At 43.0% G+C, this 25771-nt stretch overlaps 1 protein-coding gene across 1 annotated transcript in view; it reads left to right on the top strand.

Moving 5' to 3' along the window:
* Nucleotides 1–25438, top strand: part of lrp8 (low density lipoprotein receptor-related protein 8, apolipoprotein e receptor) — a gene marked incomplete at both ends in the record, with an annotated part of 393308 nt that extends 367870 nt beyond the window's left edge. Inside the window, 3 exon segments of the mRNA XM_084311233.1 lie at nucleotides 10182–10323; nucleotides 15259–15411; nucleotides 25032–25438. Of these exon segments, the coding sequence (XP_084167359.1) occupies nucleotides 10182–10323; nucleotides 15259–15411; nucleotides 25032–25438 (702 nt within the window).
* Between the last annotated feature and the right edge of the window lie 333 nt (nucleotides 25439–25771).

The raw sequence follows: 25771 nt of genomic DNA, 5'->3' as shown, positions 1-25771 counted from the left end.
CATTACAGCTGGATTTGCCCCCTGGGCTCTACACTGTATGGCAAATGCAGGGGATTAATAAAGGTACAGCTTAATTTAACGACTTACAATGGAATGCTGTGCTCACTCCCACAGGATACAAGAATATGAAAACCAATAAGTAACAACACAATACAAACAGTTATATATACAGAAAACTGATAATAATAACAATATATGCAAATACAAATGCATAATGTGAAATAATATATAATTATTGTACTAATTAATACTAATTCAAATGACTTAAATGTTTCGTCCCAACAACACTACCTCATAACTTGGATGTATACCTTCACAAACTTACTGTATAGTGTATACTATACCAGTCTGTAATATTTATATATATACTTGTGAGTACATGGGCTGTCCAGCCAAAATCAACTGCAAACCTGAAGGAGCCATGATGTTGTTTTATAATAATAATAATAATGGATTGGATTTATATAGCGCTCTTCTCTGACTGACTGTTGCTCTGACTCAGAGCGCTTCACAGAGTCCATTATTCGTTCATACACAGTCATACCGGTGGTGGTAAGCTACAATTGCAGCCAGAGCTGCCCTGAGGCAGACTCACGGAAGCGTGGCGAATAATCAACGCCTACGGCCCCTCCGACCACCACCAACATTCATTCACATGCATACACATTCATACGAGGCAAGTAGGTTAAGTGTCTTGCCCAAGGACACAACGGCAATGGGATGGACATGGGCTTGAGCGGGATTCGAACCACCAACCCTTCGATCATTGGACGCCCCGCTCTACCCCTAAGCCACGCCGCCCCATAAACAACTATATGAATTCAAAACCACATAGAACAATTGGACCACAACACTCTTGGTGTACAGCAGGTTACCTTAATCTGTGACTTGACCTTATTTGGCACTACCTCTCAAGGGTCCAAATGAAGACCATTACAGATTTCTTGATTAGCCATTTATCCATTTATTGAGGTGCTTCTGTCCCTCTGGCAGAACACTCGTACTGTAGATGAAGCTGAGGTCAAAGTCTGTCTAAAACGTGAAGTCGTTTTACACCATCTCCATCTTAACACTTTCACGGCCAACCACGACTATAGTCGGGTTATCTCGCCAACCGTTGATTGCCAAAACCCGAGTATAGTCGGGTTTTCGATCGTTTTCATTGTTTTTTCTTTTATTCTATGTTTCTATTCATTACAGTCTCACGGACCTCGGCGTTACCATTGGAACTCATTCTGAGACCCCGAGAGTGCAATACCGGCCGAATCATGCTAAGTGGCAGTATCGCCCACCCTTTGAAACCTTATTTCACACTGTGTGTTACATTATATATGGTCCGGGCGGAGAATTTAGACCAAACCCAAGTTAATCGCTTCATCCGAGCACTTTTAAACGCGTTCAGCACACTGCATGCATATTTTGTGTCAGTTCATGTCAGGGACCCGATGGACATCAATACTGGAAATCGCGATCAGACAATTGGAATATTCTTTTTGGAATAACCCCGATCAAAGGTAAGGAATATATGACATCAATTCCACCTTGATCCTACAATGATTTCACATCGATCCAGCCGATCAACGTATGTAGTATTCAAAATGAATGCCGTTGCTGACGATCAGAGCATCAAAAAACTACACCCCCCCCCCTTTGATGCATTCATGATGAAACATAATACCTAGCTTGATCAGTGTCTCTGGTTGGGTGCCCTATAGGCACAGTGCTTGATCAGTGTCTCTGGTTGGGTGCCCTATAGGCACAGTGCTTGATCAGTGTTTCTGGCTGGGTGCCCTATAGGCACAGTGCTTGATCAGTGTCTCTGGTTGGGTGCCCTATAGGCACAGTGCTTGATCAGTGTTTCTGGCTGGGTGCCCTATAGGCACAGTGCTTGATCAGTGTTTCTGGTTGGGTGCCCTATAGGCACAGTGCTTGATCAGTGTTTCTGGCTGGGTGCCCTATAGGCACAGTGCTTGATTAGTGTATCTGGTTGGGTGCCCTATAGGCACGGTGCTTGATCAGTGTCTCTGGTTGGGTGCCCTATAGGCACAGTGCTTGATCAGTGTCTCTGGATGGGTGCCCTATAGGCACAGTGCTTGATCAGTGTCTCTGGCTGGGTGCCCTATAGGCACAGTGCTTGATCAGTGTCTCTGGTTGGGTGCCCTATAGGGAGGTGTAGTGGTTACGTCATTGCCGTTTTTCGTGTTCCACCCTCTGTCCAACGCAATGTATTTCCCCATTGCCCATTTCTAAATCGTCTCGTTTAAAACAAGTAAAGCATTTGCATGGTGTACCTTTCTGTGCCTATTCATCCACAATCTATAGCTCAACATGAAAATATTCGCAATTAATCATAAAGTGTCATAAACATTAGTGATAGAAGGGAACTCGTTTTGTGCAAAAATGGAAAGCTTTTCAATTTCCATGCGGCAGAATTGTTACAATAGCCAATAATCCATTTTCCCAATGATGAATCCCTATACGGTGACGTCACACAACACCTCCCTATAGTGTCTTTGGCTGGGTGCCCTATAGGCACAGTGCTTGATATACTGCGTTGGCATCTAGACGTGTAGACACAGACAAAACAGAGACGGTCAGAGAAATAGAAAGAGATGTGTGGAATTGTGTTATAACCTCAGCTGGTGTCTGTCATGTGAGTAAAGGTTATCTGAGACTGAGGGATGGAGAGATGGAGAGATGGAGAACTGAGGGACAGACAGACAGACAGACAGACAGACAGACAGACAGACAGACAGACAGACAGACAGACAGACAGACAGACAGACAGACAGAAAAAAGGTTAAGTCCATCGACCTGGCAGCACAGATATGAAATGCCAGGTTGAGATACCTGTGGTTGGGAGTGTAGATACACACACATACCATTAAGCACACAGTGTGTACACACACACACACACACACACACACACACACACACACACACACACACACGTGCGCACTGATACACAAATACATATATACATACACCAACCTATGTTTGGTCTCTCACTGTTTCTTGACCTTCAGAAAACCCTGTGAACAAAGTCATAACCTAAAGAAGTCAAAGCATAAAGAATATGCCAGTGTGAGTTTAGTGTCTCTCTCTCTCTCTCTCTCTCTCTCTCTCTCTCTCTCTCTCTCTCTCTCTCTCTCTCTCTCTCTCTCTCTCTCTCTCTCTCTCTCTCTCTCTCTCTTTTATGCCCCTTTTCCACTGCATGGTACCTACTCAACTCTACTCTACTCTACTCTGCCTTTTCGGTTTTCCATTGCCAAAATTTCTGGTACCTGGTACTTTTTGGGTACTTTTTTTGTCCCTGCTTTTTCGAGGTTCCAAGCGGGTAGAAGTGGTACCAGAAAAGTGACGTGAAACACTGCAGACCGCTGATTGGTCAGAAGAGAGAAGCGTCACACGTTGGAGCGTCCTGCACAAAACACAACACGCCATCTTTAATGCCTCGCATAGGATTTATTTGTTTGCAGCAGGAACAAGTGCAATAAACAAAAAAGGATACATTCACTGTGTATTCTGCCTCATTTATTGATGAGACAAAACCAACATCAACACAATTTACCACCAAGAGCGGAGAGTTTAGTCTCACAAAAAGATAGCTGATTTGTTAAGCTTGTTGTTAGCTTACGTGCTAATGTGATTGCGTTTTACCATGGCTAGCGTACATAGCGTGATCAATATAACTCGCTATTTAGTTAGTTTATTTAGTTAGTTTAGTTAGCTATTGATTGTTTGTACTTGTACTAGTAACGTTAATGCTAGTAGAATAGACGCAACGTGAGGTAATCATCATCCATTTTAAACCGGTTATTACCTAATGCTAACGTTAGAATACGCGAGAGGTAATGTTAACGTTAGCAGAATAGACACAACGAGAGGTAACGTTAACGTTAGCAGAATAGACACGAGCGGTAACGTTAACGTTAGCAGAAAAGACACAGCGAGAGTCTGGTTAATGTTGTTATTGATTGATTGATTGATTGATTGAAACTGTGTACTCTGACTTGCTCCAAGCCCTCACGGACATAGCTATGCTCACGGAGCTCTGATGCTGTACACCAGCGGCCCCGCCTCCCCACACAGAGACAAACGGAGTACTACCTGCAGTGGAAAAGGAACGAAGTACCAGGTACCTAAAGCGAGTAGAGTAGGGTAGAGTCGAGTAGGTACTATGCAATGGAAAAGAGGCATTACATACTTGCTTTTTCCTTTTTCTCTTTTTTTATATCTACTGTATGTCTGGGAGTTGGGTTGAGTTGGGCTGAACGAGAAAACGTCTTCTTAACAGTGATGCATGAGACACAGTGAAACTGCACATATAAAATATTCGGTCATGACCAGTACTGTGAAATCCGTAAAAGGCTACACTCTCATTTCTAGAGCACAACATGTGATCACGATACAAAGTTACCTTGCTTGAAGACATTATTTATTTAATTTTTGTATCCACTTTTTCTGTTTTTCTCCCATCCCAATTTAGTCATGCCAATTCCCCCCTCCCCTGTCTTGATCGTTGCTCGCATGTGCCCCCCACTGGTCGGTCGTAGGGAGGGTTGAAGAATCTATCGCATGTCCCCTCCAATACAAGCAGAGTCAGCCAGCCACTTCTTTTCACCTGCCAGCGCGGGCTCTCATTGGTGAGGTGTAACGTGTGGGAGGCTCACACTACCCTTGACATCTCCTGTCCTTGCTTTGCAGACGCCCTGACCGACCTGTAGGAGTCGCTGTTTACAACGACCAGATTACCACCCATCGACTCCCCTCCCGCTGACTCTGCCAATTGAGTCAGTATGACGGCCGGCCCAAGCCGGAGGCAACGCTGACAGCCGGATTCGATACCGGTGTCTCACGCGTTGGTGACTAGCGCTTAGAGCGCTGCGCCACCCAGTCACCCCATGAATACATTATTTTCTTCATTTTCTCTTATCACTGTTTTCTCTCATCCCCCATGTTTAAACACGGTGCTGTTACCTCTCATGGCCACAGGGTGGCAGTCTTCTATACTGCAGCTTTAAACACTGAACAACAACAACAACAACAACAACAACAACAACAACAACAACAACAACAACAACAACAACAACAACAACAACAACAACAACAACAACAACAACAACAACAACAACAACAACAACAACAACAACAACAACAACGTTTTGATCCCCACATGGCCTCCCTGGCCCTGCTCTCGCTTCCTCTCCACGTTTTTCAATCTATATTGTTATTTTTCTATCTCCTGATGTCTGTCCGGAGAGGCAGGTGGATCTGAGCTGAGGTTGCCATGGTAATGGGCGAGGGAGAGAGGGAGGGAGAGAGGGAGAGGACTGGTTTAAGTAAAGAGAGAAGTGAGAGATGAAAGAATGAAACTAATTTATCAGATTGAGACATGATTGATAGCTGGCTGTGAGCTAATTTTACTCAGTAGTAAAGCAACTTCTCAAGAAATACAAAATGCCCTGTTCATTCAAGTGAAATCTTGCCTCCCTGTTCCTTTAGTGGGGGAGTGGGAGCAGAACTCCTGGCCAATGAACGAGCTGGGAGGTGGGCTTTAAATTGAATGCACAGGGTTCTAACGCTGAACTCTTGCTGTGAGCCTCATTGTCTTTATCAACCTGGTCATAGACACTGTACTGTACTTTGGAGTGAGCCTAGAGAGATGGATGGTAATATCACTGTGGATTCAAACCTTAACTCTTTCAGTGCCACTCACGAGATTTCTCTGGTTTTTTATAGGTGGTTGCGTGCCACTCACGAGATTTCTCGGAATTATTATTATTATTTTTTTTGCGATCAGAAAAATTATTGCATCACCCGAGCCTACCCGAGTATAGCCGAGCTGCGCCGGTGATCACTGTGGAAAAAAGCGCCCCCTGTCGTCTCCCAGATGACATAAGTGATTTTGGAATGGACTCAATGAAAATGAATGGGGAAAAAAATCCGGTACTCCACATTTTCCAGTTCACTGATCCAGCCGGGGTTACCACAGTTCATTCTGGAGCCTCAGATCCCCGCGGATCATGGAGTTCTACAGTGTCGCGTTGGATCCATACACGTATCGATTTTTTCGAATGGTGATCAGGAATTGGAATATACCAGTTGGATACCATCTGATGTCAGGTAAGGACTCTATGTTATCAGTGGTAGGATAATCGGAGTAAGTTTGATGAAGTTATAAGCTGTTTTGTGAAATGTCTTCTTTCGGTTTCACTGTAAAAGTCTGTGAGGAAATCAACGGAGCGATTATCAGTACGCGGCCGTAATGTGCTTGCGTGCACGTATAATATTGATCATCTAGCGTTTATTTGAAAACGATTCATAAAAAGGCCGACGAATATCAACGTTGTGGAATATTCCACTAAAAGACGATTTTTTATATCAAAACGGGGGCTTTTCTAACTGCTCTGAAACGGAAACGACGCGATAAAAAAACAATCTGCCTTCACAGCACTGACTGGAAAATAGTCTTTGATAATGCGATGGGCAGATTAGACACATAGCCATAATTTAAAACATAGATTAGGCGATATTAACGTTAACATTGGCGCCGATGGTGGCATTCAAGCGGTAAAACGGAAAACCAGGCGTGGCACTGAAAGAGTTAATAAGTTGCCTAAACCTAAATTGACTTGAGCTGTACAGAAATAAACCACTTGTTGCCTGAATGTGGTTAAGTCCCCATTAACCTTTCCTGTCAAATACCTGGTGGAGACGCAAATATTAAACTATTTTCAAAGACACTGAACAGGTGTAACCCTTCTTCAGACTGGACTGTCCCAGTCATCTGAGAGACGGACCAAAACCAAGGAAAGGGACCTATTTTTCTACTGCCCTCATCGACTCGGTTCAGAGAGTGCCCTGGCCTGAGTTAAAATTGTGGCATATTGGGAATCTTTGCAAATTAATATCTATTGGACTAAGATACGTTCGAGTAGGTATTTTAATACCAATTTTCTACTCAATTCAAATCCCATTCATAAGTAATATTTTCAATTATCCGACCGGTGATGGTTTTTAGTAAAGAATGTATTGAATCATGAAGTAACCACCTTCATCACGTAATTCTCCAAATGATTGTCAATATATTATATTCCTAGTATCACTCTAAATTAATGTCTTATGTTTATTGTGTACATTAGTATTAGTAATAATAATGTTTTATTTCTGTAATTGAAATAAAGCGTTACTGTCTGATCATTTGGAGTTACAAGCTTAACTTTGTATCTGGTATTTAAAACAGTCGTGCCCCTTGCTAAATATTGATACTTTACTATGCAGATTGATTGATTGAATGAACATTTTATTAACAGATTGCAGAATGGGTACAGTACGGCTCAATACACACAATTGTTAAGGGGATGCAGACCAGAGAAAGACTTTCGTCTTGTTTACATCAGGGTCCCCCATTTTCAATTCATAATGAATTGTAAGTAAGGGTGCAACTGGGCGGTCAGGTGGCGTAGCGGAGATTGCGTTCGTCACCAACGCTGGAGACGCTGGGTTCGTGTGTTCGAATCCAGCTCCCGGCGTTGTCACCAGCTTGGCTGGTCGTTCACACTAATACAATTGGCAGTATTAGGGGGTGGGGAAAGCTGGCGGTGGGTCCTGGACGTTGTGGACAGCGACCCCTACAGTTCGGTCGGGGCGCCTGCTCAGCAAGGGTAGGATCTGGAGAGAGGTAGTGCGAACTCCCACACGTTACACTCTCCCAGTGAGAATCTGCGCGGCCAGGCTGGCTGCCAGCTGGCTGCATGTGCGTCGGAGGAAAGCATGTGACAGTCTCCGGCCTCTCGGACCAACAGTAGGGGAAAGTGCGCAACAACCAGGAAGGGGGTTGGGAATTGGCATAACGACTAACAGTGGGATGGGAGAAAAATGGGGGGGGAAAAGATCATAAAAAAAATAAAATAATAATAAAATAAAATAAAAAATAAAGTAAGGGTGCAACTAGCACTGTGCAATCCATTCTTTGTGGATCTAGCCCACAATATTTACAAGGTCCCTAAACTGTGTAACACTGGTGATATAAAACATTGTAAATATAAACCATCATGAATCCAGTAGTATGATGTGATGTCATTCACAACATCCCACCACCACCATGTCACAAAATCTATATTTGTAAGCCTGCAGCAACTCTTTTTCAAAGCTAAAATTAAGCGAATCAGGACTCAGTGATATCACATTGATTATTCTTGTTATCTTGGACTGTTTAATCAGTGAGACACAGACAACCATCTTCCCCAGAATCAAAGGCAATCGAGACTTTTTTCCTATGATGTTGATTTCAGTCAATATTTTTGAACATCTCTCCTCCACAGCTACATATTTTGAGAATTACCACTCTGATGTTAGCACATTTCACTATGATGAACAGAAAGTATGCAGACGTGGGAGGTGGGGACGGGGTGTTAGTCAAGTTATTTGCAACTTTTGTTCTATAAAGTAAAGGAGAGAGGCTTAGATATGACGTTTATCAGTTGATTTTACACTCGCTACTAGAGATGCCCCGATCACGTTTCTTGTTACCGATACCGATCACCGATCGTCTTGAGCCATATCGGCCGATACCGATCCGATATCGATCGTTTTTGATTAAAAAAATTAATTTATTTTATATAATAAATTTATTTTTATATAAAATATATATATTATATAATCATACTTGTAGTTGTATTATCTGCGAGACATCGCCACCACGCAACAAGTCAAAATGCTCGCTATCTGCAAACAGCTCCACTGTCTGTGTGTACTCGAGTAGCCTCCAGCTACGGCCAGGATTCTCCGGAGCTGCAGCTGGACCCTATTGATCACATTCAACATGCCCTCAGCTCGAATATGCATCGAATCAGTGTTATAAGACATTGATACCAGGAGCTATCTGTAGCTACTGCTAGCCGGCTAGATAACGTTAAGACAACGCCTCAGTGAACTATTTAGTTTAATGGGACGTTTCGTTTTGAACAGTGAGCTAACGTGAACTAACGTGAGCTAACGTGAGCTAACGTGAGCTATCATGCACTACTAGACTTGCTGGAGCATTTGTTGATATCAGGAGCTATCAGTAGCTAGCCGGCTAGATACCGTTAACAATGCCTCATGTATTAAACTAAAAGTGAATAGTTGACTGGGTCATTTTGTAACGGTAGCTAACGTTAGCTCACGGAGGTCCTAGACTAGACTAGACCTGTGTTTACATGGGTGCGGGAGGGGCTGGAGGAGGAGGAGGAGGAGGAGCAGACGCCGCAGTTCCGTGTCTGAGACAGAACTCAGCGAGTGAGATCTCCGCTAAGAATTGGATCATGTTTTTCGATCGGTTTTGACGATCGGCGAAAATAAAGCATTATCACAGAGCACCGATCACATATTTATACTGATTATCGGCCGATAACGATCGGTGGCCGATCGATCAGGGCATCCCTACTCGCTACAGCAGATATGAAGAATATTTACTATCATTAGGCACATTCAATACAGCTCTTGTTGTATTCTCATCCAGGGAACCTTGAACAAAATGAGGAATAGTTTCACCGACTAGAAGTTGAGAAAATATATAAGATATTACTTTATTGATCCCCTTGGGGATATTCAGGCGTCATATCAGGAGGGGGAGGGGAGGTATGGGCAGGGTAGTAGAAAGCCATAAATATAGGCAATAACATTTGATCTGAATATAAAAATATGAGAAAAAACTGAGTAAACAAAGGTGCAGATGTTATATTATGTTACAATAAATATAGGCAATAACTAATTTGTATCTGAATATATACTATTTAAAAGTAAACGGTATACACAAGGTGCAGTATACACAAAGTACCCTAACCTTGTTTTACTCACTCCTCTGTTATCACGTAAAACTAAAGCATATAGTTAAAGAATTCTGCACTTAGGCTCATCGTATCTTCTCAGATTGGGGCATCTGAGACTAAATCTTTTCAAAAAGCGGTCTAGAATATAAGAATGTATGTGAACATTTATATACAATTTCTGTTTCATTGGTGGGTAGTAGCTATGGACCCAATGTTCTGTCCACTGTTGACGTGAGCAAACACTGCACCAGGAAATCAACTTGGGATTTAGAATGTTTTATTTTGTCACGCTGAAACCGCCAACGTCAACTGTATGGTCCAAAGAATGACAAATCGGGCCTCTTCTCCCTCCCTCTGTTGTTTCAGGACCGCGTGTTCTGGACGGACTTGGAAGACGAGGCCATCTACAGCGCCAACCGGCTGACGGGTCACGACATCTCCAAGGTGGCGGAGCATCTGAACAACCCTCTGGACGTGGTCATCTTCCACGAGCAGCGCCAGCCCAAGGGTGAGACGGCCCAGTACTGACCGTCCCAAACCAACATTAACTATAGTACTGTTCACACACACCAAGTGCATTAGAAACACTATAGTGAGAGACATGCTAATATGTTAATCCCCATGTAATACGTATGTCTTCTGGAGAATGTATGTTAGTATGTCACGGTTCTTGTGCTTGGCCATGTGTTTGTACTTGTGTGTGTGTTTTGTTTCTGGATGTAAGTGGTAACCATTTCAGTCTGTTTGCGTGTACACTTGTGCATATTTGCAGGTATGTTAGAGCGTGTGTGTGTGTGTGTGTGTGTGTGTGTGTGTGTTGTCTGTGGTCTTTGTCCCAGTGGGGGAACTAATTGCATTTCTCATTAATAAATCAAGAGCTCTGCTCAAAGATAAATCAGAGAATTAAATATGTTTTCTCCAAAATTACAACAAAAGCGGTGGGGGGGGGGGGGGGGGGGTTAAATGACTGCTTGAATTGGGTGTCCTGCTCAAGTGATTTGAATGTTTTTTGTTCTCTCTCTCTCTGTGTCTCTTTGTGTCTCTCTCTCTATTTGTATCCGTCTCTTGAAAAGGTATCTCCAGGTGACGTAGAGAGACAAAGCGAGAGATGCAGGGAGACATGCACAATAGTGTTTAAAGTCTCATCCACTCTTAATACTAAGATGCACAGAATTATGCAATAATGGCTATGAGCCGAGCAAAATGGCAGTGTTGTGCCAACTGCAGAGCGCAAAGCACCACAGAGCACAGCAGAGTGGGGCTTTGCGATCAGAGAGGGTGCTCCTATCTGTTTACGCCCACACTCTGCTTTATGCTCTTTTTGAAAATCAACATGTGAACCTCTTCCTTTTTGTCTCTGTCTCTTTGTCTGTATTTCTCTATTTGTCTTTGTCTCATGTACATACAGGTGATACCATTGTGCTGCTAAAGAGATTTGAAGTTTCCTCTCTCTCTCTCTCTGTTTCTTTCTTTCTCTTTCTTTCTCTCTCTGTCTCACTCTCTGTCTCTCTCTTTATACATGTCTCTCACTCTCCTTTCCCTTTCTCCCTCTCTCTTTCTTTTCACAGGCCGTCTCCATCGTTGCATTCATCCCCCCCTCTCTTTGTCTCCCTCTCTCTCTCTCTCTCTCTCTCTCTCTCTCTCTCTCTCTCTCTCTCTCTCTCTCTCTCTCTCTCTCTTTCTTTTCACAGGCCATATCCATCTTTCTGTTCGCCCCCCCTCTCTATCTATCTTCCTTCTCATCATCTCCCTATCTCGCTAGGCACACCACCCTTTTAATAAAACCCTGAAATGAAAGATAATTTAACGAGCAGCAGCAATACTTCTCATAGGTGCTATTCAAATGCCTCCAACCACTGCTTTGCCAGGTGGAGGAGGAGAAGCAGGAGGGATGCGTGTTGCAACATCCACTGCTGCAGTAACCTCTTCTCTCCTTTGCTCTTGTCTCCTCTCACCTCGTCTCCTCTCTCCTCTCCTGTTGCCACTCATCTCCTTTGCCTCCTCTCCTCTCTTTTTCTATCATCTGCTCCTCACCTCATCTGAACTCACCCCACCTCCTCTCCTTGCTTCAGCTCTCTTCTCCTTCCCTTCGTCCTCCTCCTGTATCCCCTCTGCTCCTCTAATCGAATTCCCTCCCCTTCTTCTCTCATCTAATCTCATCTAGTCTTATTTTATCTCAACACTTATCTTCTTCACCCTCTACCCATCTCAAATCAAATTTCAAATAAAATTTATTTATAGGGCCCGACAACACACGTTAATGTCCCCATGGGTCGTACAGGTCTTCTTTAAACAAGTCAAGAAGAAAACATAACAATAAGTCAAGAACAGAACAAGAACACCATAAGGTCCAAACATTTTTAGATGAATGCAAATAAATGAAAGAATGCAAGCACTCCCAGACATACCCCACGCGAAGGTAAGGAAAAACTCACTAAAACCTAACAATAGGGAAAAAAGCTCCACAGGCAGTGTGGAGGAGAGAAACCTTAGAAGGGCCATTCAAGGGGGGATCTCCCTTCTTAGATGTTGGTGATAGTAGTGTTGCAGACGGACAGTTGGTAAGCATGCAACTGTACATTTTGAAAGATTAAAGATAGAGCTAATAGCGATAGCAACTGAACATTTTGAAAGATTAAAGATAGAGTTGATAGCGGATCTATTTGAGGCACAGGGGCGGCGCAAAGAGGGTCACGTCCTCCCCGTCTTAGTCACGGGACATTCAACACTCCGGTCGTTGCTCAGGGACAGCCGGAGACAGGGAGATAGGGGGTGGCGCAGAGAGGGTCGCAAACTCCCCGACATCATTGCAGGACATCCGGCACTCCGGTCACCACTACGAGACCTCCGGAGACGGGGGCACGCAGAGGGGGTCACAATCTCCCGGCCTTCGTCACGGGACGTCCAACACTCCGGTCAACACTCCAGGACAGCAAGTCATAGGGAGACAGGGAGACGGGACAGGCGTTAGAGAGCTCATGAGATTGTAGTAGGCGGACATAGCAATAGATACAAGTGGTAGGCATATATGTGAATGGAGTAGATATATGAAGTAAGCGTATTATGTGAATAGAATAGAAGTACTTAACCCAGCAATGAAACCGCGTTGACTGTTAATCTGTTAACAGTCTGTTAATACTGTTAATCAGTTGACAGGACCACGGACAGACGGCGGTGAATAACTGATCCAAGGCCTCGGAGGTGCATGTAGAGCAGTCACTACAATCTTGGCCAAGACCCCGAGGCATCCATCACCTTAGTCAGCGCCAGGAGACGGGCACTCAGAGAGAGGGGGGAGGGAGGGGGGGGAGGAGAGTTAGAGAGTTCCCATGTTTGTGGTGCTGCAAAGGAGCAGACATGTAGTACCCTGTAGTACCATGTAGTACCCCGTAGTGCCATGTAGTACCCTATAGTACCCCGTAGTGCCATGTAGTACCCCGTAGTACCCTGTAGTGCCCTGTGGTACCATGTAGTACCCTGTAGTGCCATGTAGTGCCATATAGAGCCATGTAGTACCCTGTAGTGCCATGCAGTACCATGTAGTACTCTGTGGTACCATGTAGTACCCTGTACCCTAACTAAACTACCCTATAGTAAACTACCCAGTGGTACCATGTAGTACCCTGTACCATAACTAAACTACACAGATTAATCTAAAGGTCAGTCCCCGACCAGGTGAGATCAAGGTAGGTTGAAGGAGAGAGAGAAAAGATGAGTCTTAAGCAGGGATTTAAAAGCTTCGACAGAGCAGGCGCCCCCTGATGACGGCAGGTAATTTGTTCCACAGGTAGGGAGCGCGGTAGACAAAGGCTCTGTGGCCGGCGGATTTCTTTTTAACCCTAGGGGTCGATAGAAGCCCCGCATTTTGTGAGCGCAGAGCACGAGCGGGCGAGTATCGGGAGATGAGATCGGATAGATAGAGCGGTGCAAGCCCATTTAAAATTTTGTAGGTGAGGAGTAGCACTTTAAAGTCAGAACGGGCTTGGATAGGAAGCCAATGTAGGGCGGATAAACTGGTGTGATGTGATCAAATTTTCTAGTTCTAGTTAGTATCCGTGCAGCCGCATTTTGCACGAGTTGAAGATTTTTGATGCTTGAATTAGGTAGGCCTGAAAAAAGTGCATTACAGTAGTCCAGACGTGATGAGACAAAAGCATGAATCAGGGTTTCAGCATCAGCCAGAGTTAAAATGGGGCGTATTTCTGCGATATTACGAAGATGGAAGAATGCAATTTTGGTGACATTTTTTATATGTGCATTAAATGAGAGGGAGGAATCAAAAATTACTCAGAGGTTTTTTATGGTGGAGCTCTGGGATACATGACAGGTATCAAAGTTGAGGGAGATGTCCTGAAACAGGCCTCTGTGGTTTGGGGGGCCAACAATTAACATCTCAGTTTTATCTGCATTAAGGAGTAGAAAGTTTCTCCTTCTCCTCTCCTCCACTCTGCCTCTCCCCTCTCCTCCCATCATCTCTCCTCCTGGCTGTTCCTCACCTTAACTTACTTACACCTTAACCCTTCTCCTCAGCTCTCCTCTCATCCTCCCCAGCAGTACAGAGGGAACAATATATCTATTTTAGTTCAATCTCTCCTTCCCTCCCCCCTGCATCCCACCTTCTCTGGCAGCCAAGACAGAGTGGAGGCGTTTCAAAGACTCTCTGAAGTCAGATAAACCCAGAGAGCTACTGTACAAAAGCAGCCTGAAACGTGGGATGAGAAGTGGAGCTAGGTGTTTGTAGCTTAGGGGAAGGTGATTCGACATGGATGTCGGTCGCACACTTAGTTGTCAGCGCACGCACTGTACTTGTGTTGCTGAGATAGTATCTGGGCCACATACTGTATGTATTCTGAACTAATCAAAGTTTTGATCAAACATCATGTCTAGTCAGTGATGTTATTTTTTTTAATATATATATTTCTGTATCTATCATTGCATGCCTTGCTATCTTAAATGAGGTTAGCATCCAGAACTGCATGGCCTACTTCTAGTATCTGCCTCTAGGTACCCACAGAGCAAGAGCAGTGACTGGTGTCCATGAACCCTATAGTGTCATGGTATTTCAGTCTTTTTTGGTCACTACAATGGTGGTTGTGACAAAATAATGATGGAAGTACCATGTGTCATGGTTCCACTTTTTAAAATTAGTATTTAAGTACAGAAGTGGTACCATGTTAAATTATTCATACAATGGCCGGTACCATGGTAAAACTGAAATTACCATCATACTATCAAAACGTCCTTTCTTCTACATCATCTTTGTTCAAAGAAAAGTCAGTACCATAAATCCTTGTCCACTGACTTTTACAGGCCTCAAAAATGTGCAATGTACATTATGTTTGACATATCATTCTACAGGTGTTTTCATCACGGGGGCTTTAAGTAAAGAAACCAAACCAAAACTCTAAGCCCTCCTGACCATCTCCTATTGTTTCTCCTCCAGCCCCAGACACCTGTAACATGGGAAGCTTGCCTAACGGAGGCTGTGAGTACCTGTGCTTGAAGGCCCCACAGATCACAGACCACTCCCCCAAGTACACCTGTGCCTGTCCCGACGGTATGGAACTGGGTCCGGACATGAGACGCTGTGCTATAGGTGAGTCTGGTTTAGGCCTTTAGGACTACCCCCCCCCCCCCCCCCCCCCCCCCCTGAATGCCAACAAAATAAAAATTATATATATAATTGTATTGTGGGATATATATACGTGGCGTAGTGGGCAAGGCGCTCGCCACGAATGCAGAGACGCTGGGATCGCCTGTTCGATCCCAGCGCTCCACGTTGCTTTCAGTTTAGCTGGTCGTCCGTACTCCTACAGGTCGGTTGGTGCGCCTGCGCAGTAGAATCAGGAAGTGTCGGGGGCAGCGTGAGCCTCACACGCGTTACTCCTCGCCACTGAGAGATCGAGCTGCGCAGGTGAAAAGATGCGACTGCTGTTACCTCAAGTACCGGAGGGGACTTGTGCTATGTATGACTTAGTCCACATTGCAGCCGGCTTGTGGGAGGCAAGAAACAGCGTTCGTGACAGGGGAGGGTTGAATTGGATGATACGAAATTGGGATGGGAGAAAATATAGAAAAATGGGAGAAAAAGTGGACAAAAAAAAATATAATTGTATTATTATTATTTTTATTTGGTTATCATTCCATTTGGGCTGTCGGGGTGCTTAATGTCTGAAGGAGTCGACTGAAGGCTTCTTGTCCTCTGCCAAAGCATGCAATTGGTCCACTGATGGATACATCTTGATATTTGTCTAGTGTGTTCATTAGACGTGTGAAATCCTCTTTCAGTGCCTTTTTTTTTTTTTTTATTATTGCATTCGACTAAGAGGTTGGCAGTCGTGTATGGCTCCTTTCGATTGATTAGTCGACTATTCGACTAGTCGAGGTCAGCCCTAGTCTGGTTATAACACTCTATGACAGGAGGTACAGGGTATGGAACTGGGTCCGGACATGAGACGCTGTGCTATAGGTGAGTTGAGGTGATATTAAGTTAACTATATGTACTGAAGACACTGTTGGACTCTTAACAATTCCATGTACGAATAAATAAAAATGATGATGATGATGATGATGATGAGTGGTTATAACACTCTGGGACAGGAGGTACAGGGCATAAATTAAATGAAGAGATTGGATGAAGTAGTGAAATCAACCTCACAACCTTCTTGCTGTGAAGCAACAATGCTGTAATCACTGCACCACCGTGCCACTCACATTTCTGTATTGGGAATTTAAAGGTGTACGTTTTTTCATTATTTTTTTTCAAATTAGTTAAATAGTTTTACATTCCAACAGCCATCACTGATATAGAGTGTTTGGTCAGTAACATGGGTCTCCCAGTCCTTCCGCTCTGCAGTAAACGGAACATACATTTTCTGGTATCCCTTCCTACTTTATCCAATCTTATTTCAAGAAATCTTGCCATGCCAGATTTTCTTACTGCACTGGCAGATTATTTGACTTGTTTAAAGCATATTATTTGCTTAAAATCTTTTTTGATGTAAAGGTGTTGTCAGACGGGATACCAGAAAATGTATTTTCTGTTTACGGCAGAGTGGAGGGACTGGGAGACCCATGTTACTGACCAAACACCCTTTTAACATAGACTACTTATTTTCACACACAAAATACCACTTAGCACCTTTAATTGTGGACTGCAGCATGTGAGGACCGTGTGCATGAGCTCTTTGTTGTCATCAGAGGGAGATATCTCTCTCTCTGTTTCAATCTCTCCTTGACTACAAAGTGAACACAGCCTGGCCTCTCTCTCTCTCTCTCTCTCTCTCTCTCTCTCTCTCTCTCTCTCTCTCTCTCTCTCTCTCTCTCTCTCTCTCTCTCTCTCTCTTTTTATGTCTCTCTCAATCTCTCTTGATCTTTCCCTCAATCTTCCCCACTCTCAATCTCTCTCACTCTTAATCTATCTCTCTCAATCTCTCTTTCAATCTATATCTCTCTATCTCTCTCTCCCCTCTCTCTATCTCTCTCTCTCTCTCTCTCTCTCTCTCTCTCTCTCTCTCTCTCTCTTTCTCTCTAGTTGAAAGTTGTATTATCTTATACATCATTCTTTTTGTAGTCAGACTAACCTTGAATAACCTTTCTAATGACTTACAATTCAAAATAGTTTGAATTCAAAACTAGCCTATACTCGTTTTGAGGATTGCAGTAATGATATCTTGGGAAGGAGCATTGAAGTCGGGGGCCTTTGATTGTTCTTATCCTTGAATATGATATAGGCCTTTAACGTCTTTTTTGTGAGAATGATGAGTAATTTAATAAGGAAGGAATTCTGGGGTTTGGCTGCAGGATGGAGTCCTGAAAAGCAGCCAGCGGGTCGTAATTCACCCAAGTTTACTTTGCACTTTGTAGACTTGAATCAGATCGGAAACACTTTATTCACCAACTACAGAGAATATACTGGGATCTGTCTCTGGGACAACAGTGGGGACATTGAAGAGCATACAAGTTACACTGGAATGTGTCTTTGGGACAACAGTGTGGGGACATTGAAGAGCGTACAAGTTACACTGGAATGTGTCTTTGGGACAACAGTGTGGGGACATTGAAGAGCGTACAAGTATGACAGATACACAAGTTACCCAGTATGACAGATACACAAGTTACACAGTATGACGGATACACAAGTTACACAGTATGACAGATACACAAGTTACCCAGTATGACAGATACACAAGTTACCCAGTATGACAGATACACAAGTTACCCAGTATGAAAGATACACAAGTTACCCAGTATGACAGATACACAAGTTACACAGTATGACGGATACACAAGTTACACAGTATGACAGATACACAAGTTACCCAGTATGACAGATACACAAGTTACCCAGTATGACAGATACACAAGTTACCCAGTATGACAGATACACAAGTTACCCAGTATGAAAGATACACAAGTTACCCAGTATGACAGATACACAAGTTACCCAGTATGAAAGATACACAAGTTACCCAGTATGAAAGATACACAAGTTACCCAGTATGACAGATACACAAGTTACACAGTATGAAAGATACACATGGCACAGTGACAATAGGACAACTAGATGACTAGATTAGAGAGACCCAGTGCAGGGTCTCTCTAAGCAGCCCTTGTCTCTGCAGGTCTTTCTAAGCAGCCCTTGTCTCTGCAGGTCTCTCTAAGCCGCCCTTGTCTCTGCTGGTCTCTCTAAGCCGTCCTTGTCTCTGCTGGTCTCTCTAAGCCGTCCTTGTCTCTGCTGGTCTCTCTAAGCAGCCATTGTCTCTGCTGGTCTCTCTAAGCCGTCCTTGTCTCTGCAGGTCTCTCTAAGCAGCCCTTGTCTCTGCAGGTCTCTCTAAGCAGCCCTTGTCTCTGCTGGTCTCTCTAAGCCGTACTTGTCTCTGCTGGTCTCTCTAAGCCGTCCTTGTCTCTGCTGGTCTCTCTAAGCAGCCCTTGTCTCTGCAGGTCTCTCTAAGCAGCCCTTGTCTCTGCAGGTCTTTCTAAGCAGCCCTTGTCTCTGCAGGTCTCTCTAAGCCGTCCTTGTCTCTGCTGGTCTCTCTAAGCCATCCTTGTCTCTGCTGGTCTCTCTAAGCAGCCCTTGTCTCTGCTGGTCTCTCTAAGCAGCCCTTGTCTCTGCTGGTCTCTCTAAGCCGTCCTTGTCTCTGCAGGTCTCTCTAAGCAGCCCTTGTCTCTGATGGTCTCTCTAAGCAGCCCTTGTCTCTGCTGGTCTCTCTAAGCAGCCCTTGTCTCTGCTGGTCTCTCTAAGCCGTCCTTGTCTCTGCAGGTCTCTCTAAGCCGTCCTTGTCTCTGCAGGTCTCTCTAAGCCACCCTCGTCTCTGCTGGTCTTTCTAAGCAGCCCTTGTCTCTGCTGGTCTCTCTAAGCAGCCCTTGTCTCTACCGGTCTCTCTAAGCCACCCTCATCTCTGCTGGTCTCTCTAAGCAGCCCTTGTCTCTGATGCTTATCCTCCTGACAGCCTGCCACAGCCCTGCCACAGCCCTCTGTCACTTCAATGCCCTCAGGATCCAAGAGTTCTCCACCATTTCTAGATAATCCAGATGAGATTTCTGCTTTAATAGAAAGTTATAGCATGGAGAATGACATGGGGATAAAGGACAGCCATATAGACAGAGAGAGGGAGTCAGAGAGAGAGAGAGAGAGGGTTAGTGGGGGAAAAGGAGAGAAAGGGTGAGCGAGAGATGGAGGATTGGAGAGGGTGAGAGGTGGGGGGAGTGAGCGACAGCAAAGGATTGAGAGAATGTTTGAGAGGGAGGGAGAGTAAAAGTTAGAGACAGACACAGAGAGGAAGAGATTTGGCGAAGAGAGAGAAGGTGAACACTAGAGAGAGATGAAGAGAGGGTGAGTGAGTGACTGACTGTATGTATGACTGAGTATGAGAGATAAAGAAAGAGAGCAACTCATCTAACGGGGGAGACATTGTATATCAGCTAACAAACGCCAACCAGGCCACTGAGCAGAAGTGCCCAGTATGAGAGTATATGTGATCCAGATAGTATATGAGAGTATATGTGATCCAGATAATATATGAGAGTATATATGATCCAGATAGTATATGAGAGTATGTGATCCAGATAGTATATGAGAGTATATGTGATCCAGATAGTATATGAGAGTATGTGATCCAGATAATATATGAGAGTATATGTGATGCAGATAATATATGAGACTATGTGATCCAGATAATATATGAGAGTATATGTGATGCAGATAATATATGAGAGTATATGTGATGCAGATAATATGAGAGTATATGTGATGCAGATAGTATATGAGAGTATATGTGATGCAGATAATATATGAGAGTATATGTGATCCAGATAATATATGAGAGTATATGTGATCCAGATAATATATGAGAGTATATGTGATCCAGATAATATATGAGAGTATATGTGATGCAGATAATATATGAGAGTATATGTGATCCAGATAATATATGAGAGTATATGTGATGCCGATAATATGAGAGTATATGTGATGGAGTTAATATATGAGAGTATATGTGATGCAGATAATATGAGAGTATATGTGATCCAGATAATATATGAGAGTATATGTGGTCCAGATAATATATGAGAGTATATGTGATCCAGATAATATATGAGAGTATATGTGATCCAGATAATATATGAGAGTATATGTGATCCAGATAATATATGAGAGTATATGTGATCCAGATAATATATGAGAGTATATGATCCAGATAATATATGAGAGTATATGTGATCCAGATAATATATGAGAGTATATGTGATCCAGATAGTATATGAGAGTATGTGTGATCCAGATAATATATGAGAGTATATATGATCCAGATAGTATATGAGAGTATATGTGATCCAGATAATATATGAGAGTATATGATCCAGATAATATATGAGAGTATGTGATCCAGATAGTATATGAGAGTATATGTGATCCAGATAGTATATGAGAGTATGTGATCCAGATAATATATGAGAGTATATGTGATCCAGATAATATATGAGAGTATATGTGATCCAGATAATATATGAGAGTATATGTGATCCAGATAATATATGAGAGTATATGTGATGCAGATAATATATGAGAGTATATGTGATCCAGATAGTATATGAGAGTATGTGATCCAGATAGTATATGAGAGTATATGTGATCCAGATAATATATGAGAGTATATGTGATCCAGATAATATATGAGAGTATATATGATCCAGATAATATATGAGAGTATATGTGATCCAGATAGTATGAGAGTATATGTGATCCAGATAGTATGAGAGTATATGTGATCCAGATAATATATGAGACTATGTGATCAAGAGCCCCACTACGACGGTCATTTCATGTATGCACGAGGAGACATAATAATGATAATCTAGCCTTGATTTCAGGATGATTAGATAATCAGCCGAAAAATTACAACGTGATGACTGGATTACAGTAAAATGCCTTTTTCTCGTCTTTTTCCTGGAATTACTGAAAAGCACCCAAACCATACTCTATTCAAAACGGTATAAAACGGAAATGTACGGATGAAAAAACAATCTGTCTCTGGCATGTTGACTGGAAGCAACTCACTGAGCCTCGACAGCGTTATTAGACCCATAGATATAATATAAGATATATTTTAAGCACTCGCAAATGTCGCAGTCTAAAACTATATCCATTGAATAAAGACCTGGCGCTGAAGGGGGATCAGCAGCAGGGGGCGCTGATCCCCCTTCATTGCCAAGTCTTTACTCAATGGATATAGTTTTAGACTGCAACATTTGCGAGTGCTTAAAATATATCTTATATTATAGCTATGGGTCTAATACACCCGTCGATTGTCAGTGAGTTGCTTCCAGTCAACATGCACGAAACAGATTGTTTTTTCATCCGTACATTTCCGTTTTTATACCGTTTTGAATATGAGTATGGTTTGGGTGATTCTGAGTAATTCCAGGAAAAGACGAGAAAAAGGCATTTTAGTGTAATCCAGTCATCACGTTGTAATTTTTCGGCTGATTATCTAATCATCCTGAAATCAACGCTAGATTATCATTATTATATCTCCTTGTGCATATATGAAATATGTTAATAATAATAACAATAATAACGGTAATAATAATAATAATAATATTGCTAGATACCCAAATAAACAAAAACAAAAAACATGCGTCACAAGCCTCAGATGCATGGAAAAGAGAAAAAATATTATGTATAGAAATGTATACCTGCTGATCATATGTTCTCATTGTTCTGTCTTTAAAGTATTTTTTAGTTGGAAAATATGTTTTACAGTACTTCAACTCATTAGAAAGAGAATTCCAGAGTTTGCCTCCCACCACTGATATACACATCTGTTTCAGGGTTGTCCGTGCAGCACACTGATGTTTAAAATGACCTTCCCTTCTATGCTCTCCATTCTGTGATATGAGGACAAACCTGTTTTGTAGATTGGCTGGTAATGCTTTACTTTTGGCCTTGTGCATAACTACTAATGTCTGTAATTTAACTACCTCTTGCAATTTCAATAATCCAGAATTAATAAATAATATGTTGTTGCGTTCTCGATAGTTCTCAATCCAGATAGTATGTGATCCAGATAGTATGTGCGAGTATGTGATCCAGATAGTATGAGAGTATATGTGATCCAGATATTATATTACAGTACAATATATAATCCAGATAATGTGGGACATCCAGTGGCCTTATTCCTCCCCTTGGCTAATCATTGCAGTCACTGTGACGGTTGAGACTGTATTGCTATCCTTTATAACTGACCCCCCTCTGTGCCTCATCTGCAGTAGTCCACCCCTTCTAGTGTGTGAGAGAGTTTTAACTATAGTTCCACACACATAGAAAATAGAAACGTATAATAAGTTGGATTTAATTAACTTACTGTTTTTCATCCAACATGAAACAATAAAACACCTTTCATGTCCTTTGACAGATGAGTTAAAATCCAGTTTGATCCTTGTTATTCCCAGTACCTTAAGGAGAGGGGAGGAGGGAGGGAATGAGAGAGATGGAGGGAGTGAGGGGGAGAGAGAGAGGGGGGGAGGAGGGAATGAGAGAGAGGGAGGGAGGGAGGGAGGGAGGGGGATGAGAGAGATGGAGGGAGAGGGAGGGGTGGGGGAGAAAGATAGAGGGAGAGATAGGGTAAGGGGGGAGAGAGATGGAATGAATATGCATGTGCAAATTGACTGCACTTCAGTCTGGGGTGGAACAATATGTTAATGTTCATTTATCACAATCTGGAAGAATGCAACATCTACACCACAATGACTGAAATATGGACATATTGATTTCATTTAAAAATACACATAAATTAGAGGAAGTGAGACTGAAAATGGTAGATACGCTTCACTCAAGGTCAGAAAACATATAATACATGTATAATAATACAAGGATATTGGTCATCAGTGGGACATCAATAAGAGACAGTGTGATGCTACAGGGTTACATCAATAAGAGACAGTGTGATGCTACAGTGTTACATCAATAAGAGACAGTGTGATGCTACAGGGTTACATCAATAAGAGACAGTGTTACAGTGTTACATCAATAAGAGACAGTGTGATGCTACAGTGTTACATCAATAAGAGACAGTGTGATGCTACAGTGTTACATCAATAAGAGACAGTGTGATGTTACAGTGTTACATCAATAAGAGACAGTGTGATGTTACAGTGTTACATCAATAAGAGACAGTGTGATGTTACAGTGTTACATCAATAAGAGACAGTGTGATGTTACAGTGTTACATCAATAAGAGACAGTGTGATGTTACAGTGTTACATCAATAAGAGACAGTGTGATGTTACAGTGTTACATCAATAAGAGACAGTGTGATGTTACAGTGTTACATCAATAAGAGACAGTGTGATGCTACAGTGTTACATCAATAAGAGACAGTGTGATGTTACAGTGTTACATCAATAAGAGTCAGTGTGATGTTACAGTGTTACATCAATAAGAGACAGTGTGATGCTACAGTGTTACATCAATAAGAGACAGTGTGATGCTACAGGGTTACATCAATAAGAGACAGTGTGATGTTACAGTGTTACATCAATAAGAGACAGTGTGATGTTACAGTGTTACATCAATAAGAGACAGTGTGATGCTACAGGGTTACATCAATAAGAGACAGTGAACAGGACTGAGACAAACAAAAAAGAACAGAACTGAGACGGGACAAATACAGCCAAACAAGATCAAACACTAGACACGAGACAATCTGTATCCGAGTCCATTACTAATAATTAAATGATATTATACCCTGTTAACCTTATGGGTTGAATAATGAATAAAAATATCGAATAAAAGAATAAACAACCAAAACCTGAGATATCTCGGGTCTGGCAGCCAACGCATGGCGAGTTAACCCGACGTATCTTGGGTTTGGCAATTAAAGAGTTAAGGACTCTATCGCAGAGTTGTTTACACACACCTGCAACTGCCTTTTAACTGTAATTTGCCTGTTGTGCTTCATGCATTACATACAGTACCTTGTGATTTTATTTGGTTGGTTGTTTCATGTGTGTTTTAATTATTTCCCTTACCTCTGTGATGTACTGTATGTATCGTCTGTCTCTTTTTAAATAACGCTTAAATAACATTTTGGATCGGCTGTGTCTAACATTCAAAATACAGTTGTCTACAGTGGCTACAGCTGGACTGGTGCAGGATAGGGGACCTCTACAATAGCTACCACTGTAAAAACATTTGAAAAGTTTACCTTTGGGCGGCTGGGTGGCGCAGCAGACATTGTGCTTGTCACCAACGCAAGAGACACCGGGTTCGACTCCGGCTGTCGGTGTTGCCTCCGGATTGGGCCGGCCGTCATACTAACTGAATTGGCAGAGTTGGGTGGAAGTCGATGGGTGGTAATCTGGACGTTGTGGACAGCGACTCCTACAGGTCGGTTGGGGACGCCTGCACAGCAGAGACAGGAAATGGCGGGGGCAGTGTGAGCCTCCCACACGTTACACCTCGCCAATGAGAGTCCGCGCTGGCAGGTGAAAAGATGTGACAGGCTGCCTCCTTGTGTATCGGAGGGGACATGTGATGCAAGGCTTCTATCCTCCCTACAACCGGCCAGTGGGGGGCATATGCGAGTAACGTTCAAGACAGGGGAGGGGAGAATTGGGATGGGAGAAAAATAGAGAGAGGAAAAAAAGTGGATAAAAAAAAGAAAAGTTTACATTTTATTTAGTATTTTCTCCCTCTGTTTCTCTCCCGTGCAGTGAGGCCCAAATCGACCACCACGTCTGCTCCTACCACCCACAGCACCACAACGACCTCCACCACCACTCCAACCACCACCGCTGCCACCTCCACTACTACTACTACTACTACTACAACTACTACTACTCCATCCACAACTACAACCTCACCTACCTCCATCAGCAGCAGCACCACCACGACACATGAGCCCATGACGACCGCCACAAGCACCACCCCTCCTCCACATCGGCCGGCCTGGACCACCACTTCACAGGCCCCTCAGAGGAGGACCAACCCCCCGTCTACGAGGACTACCAGCCCTGGTCCCAGGTCCACCTCCACGCACACACCGCTGGCGCTGGTCCCCAACAGCATCCAGAGAGAGACCAACACCAACCTCTCTCACAGAGGTAAGCTCTGGGAATAGCACTAGCCCTTCAGCCGACTGCTGGTAAATGTTGTCTGTGGTTGTTTGTTGTCTATTAATTATACTTGCCACTTGGGTGTTAAAATTATTAAAATGGTGGATAAAAATTATGAATTCACTAGCTGTTGTGAAGGATCAGATTAAACCGAATATATATATTTATTTATGTATATATATTTAAATAGTATTTGTATATCGTTTGATATCCCCTGTATATTCCTTGTACAATATGCACTGAATATCCCTTTAGTCTACTAAACAGCCCATAATAGTTTCATTCTACCATTGGACGAGAACCTGGCGCCATCAGCCATACCCCTAGGTTCAAGTTCA

The sequence above is a fragment of the Notolepis coatsorum genome (assembly GCF_963971535.1).
Source record: "Notolepis coatsorum genome assembly, chromosome: 3".
NCBI lineage: Eukaryota > Metazoa > Chordata > Actinopteri > Aulopiformes > Paralepididae > Notolepis > Notolepis coatsorum.
Note: the sequence above shows the minus strand (reverse complement) of the source record. Positions and strands in the feature narration are given on the sequence as shown.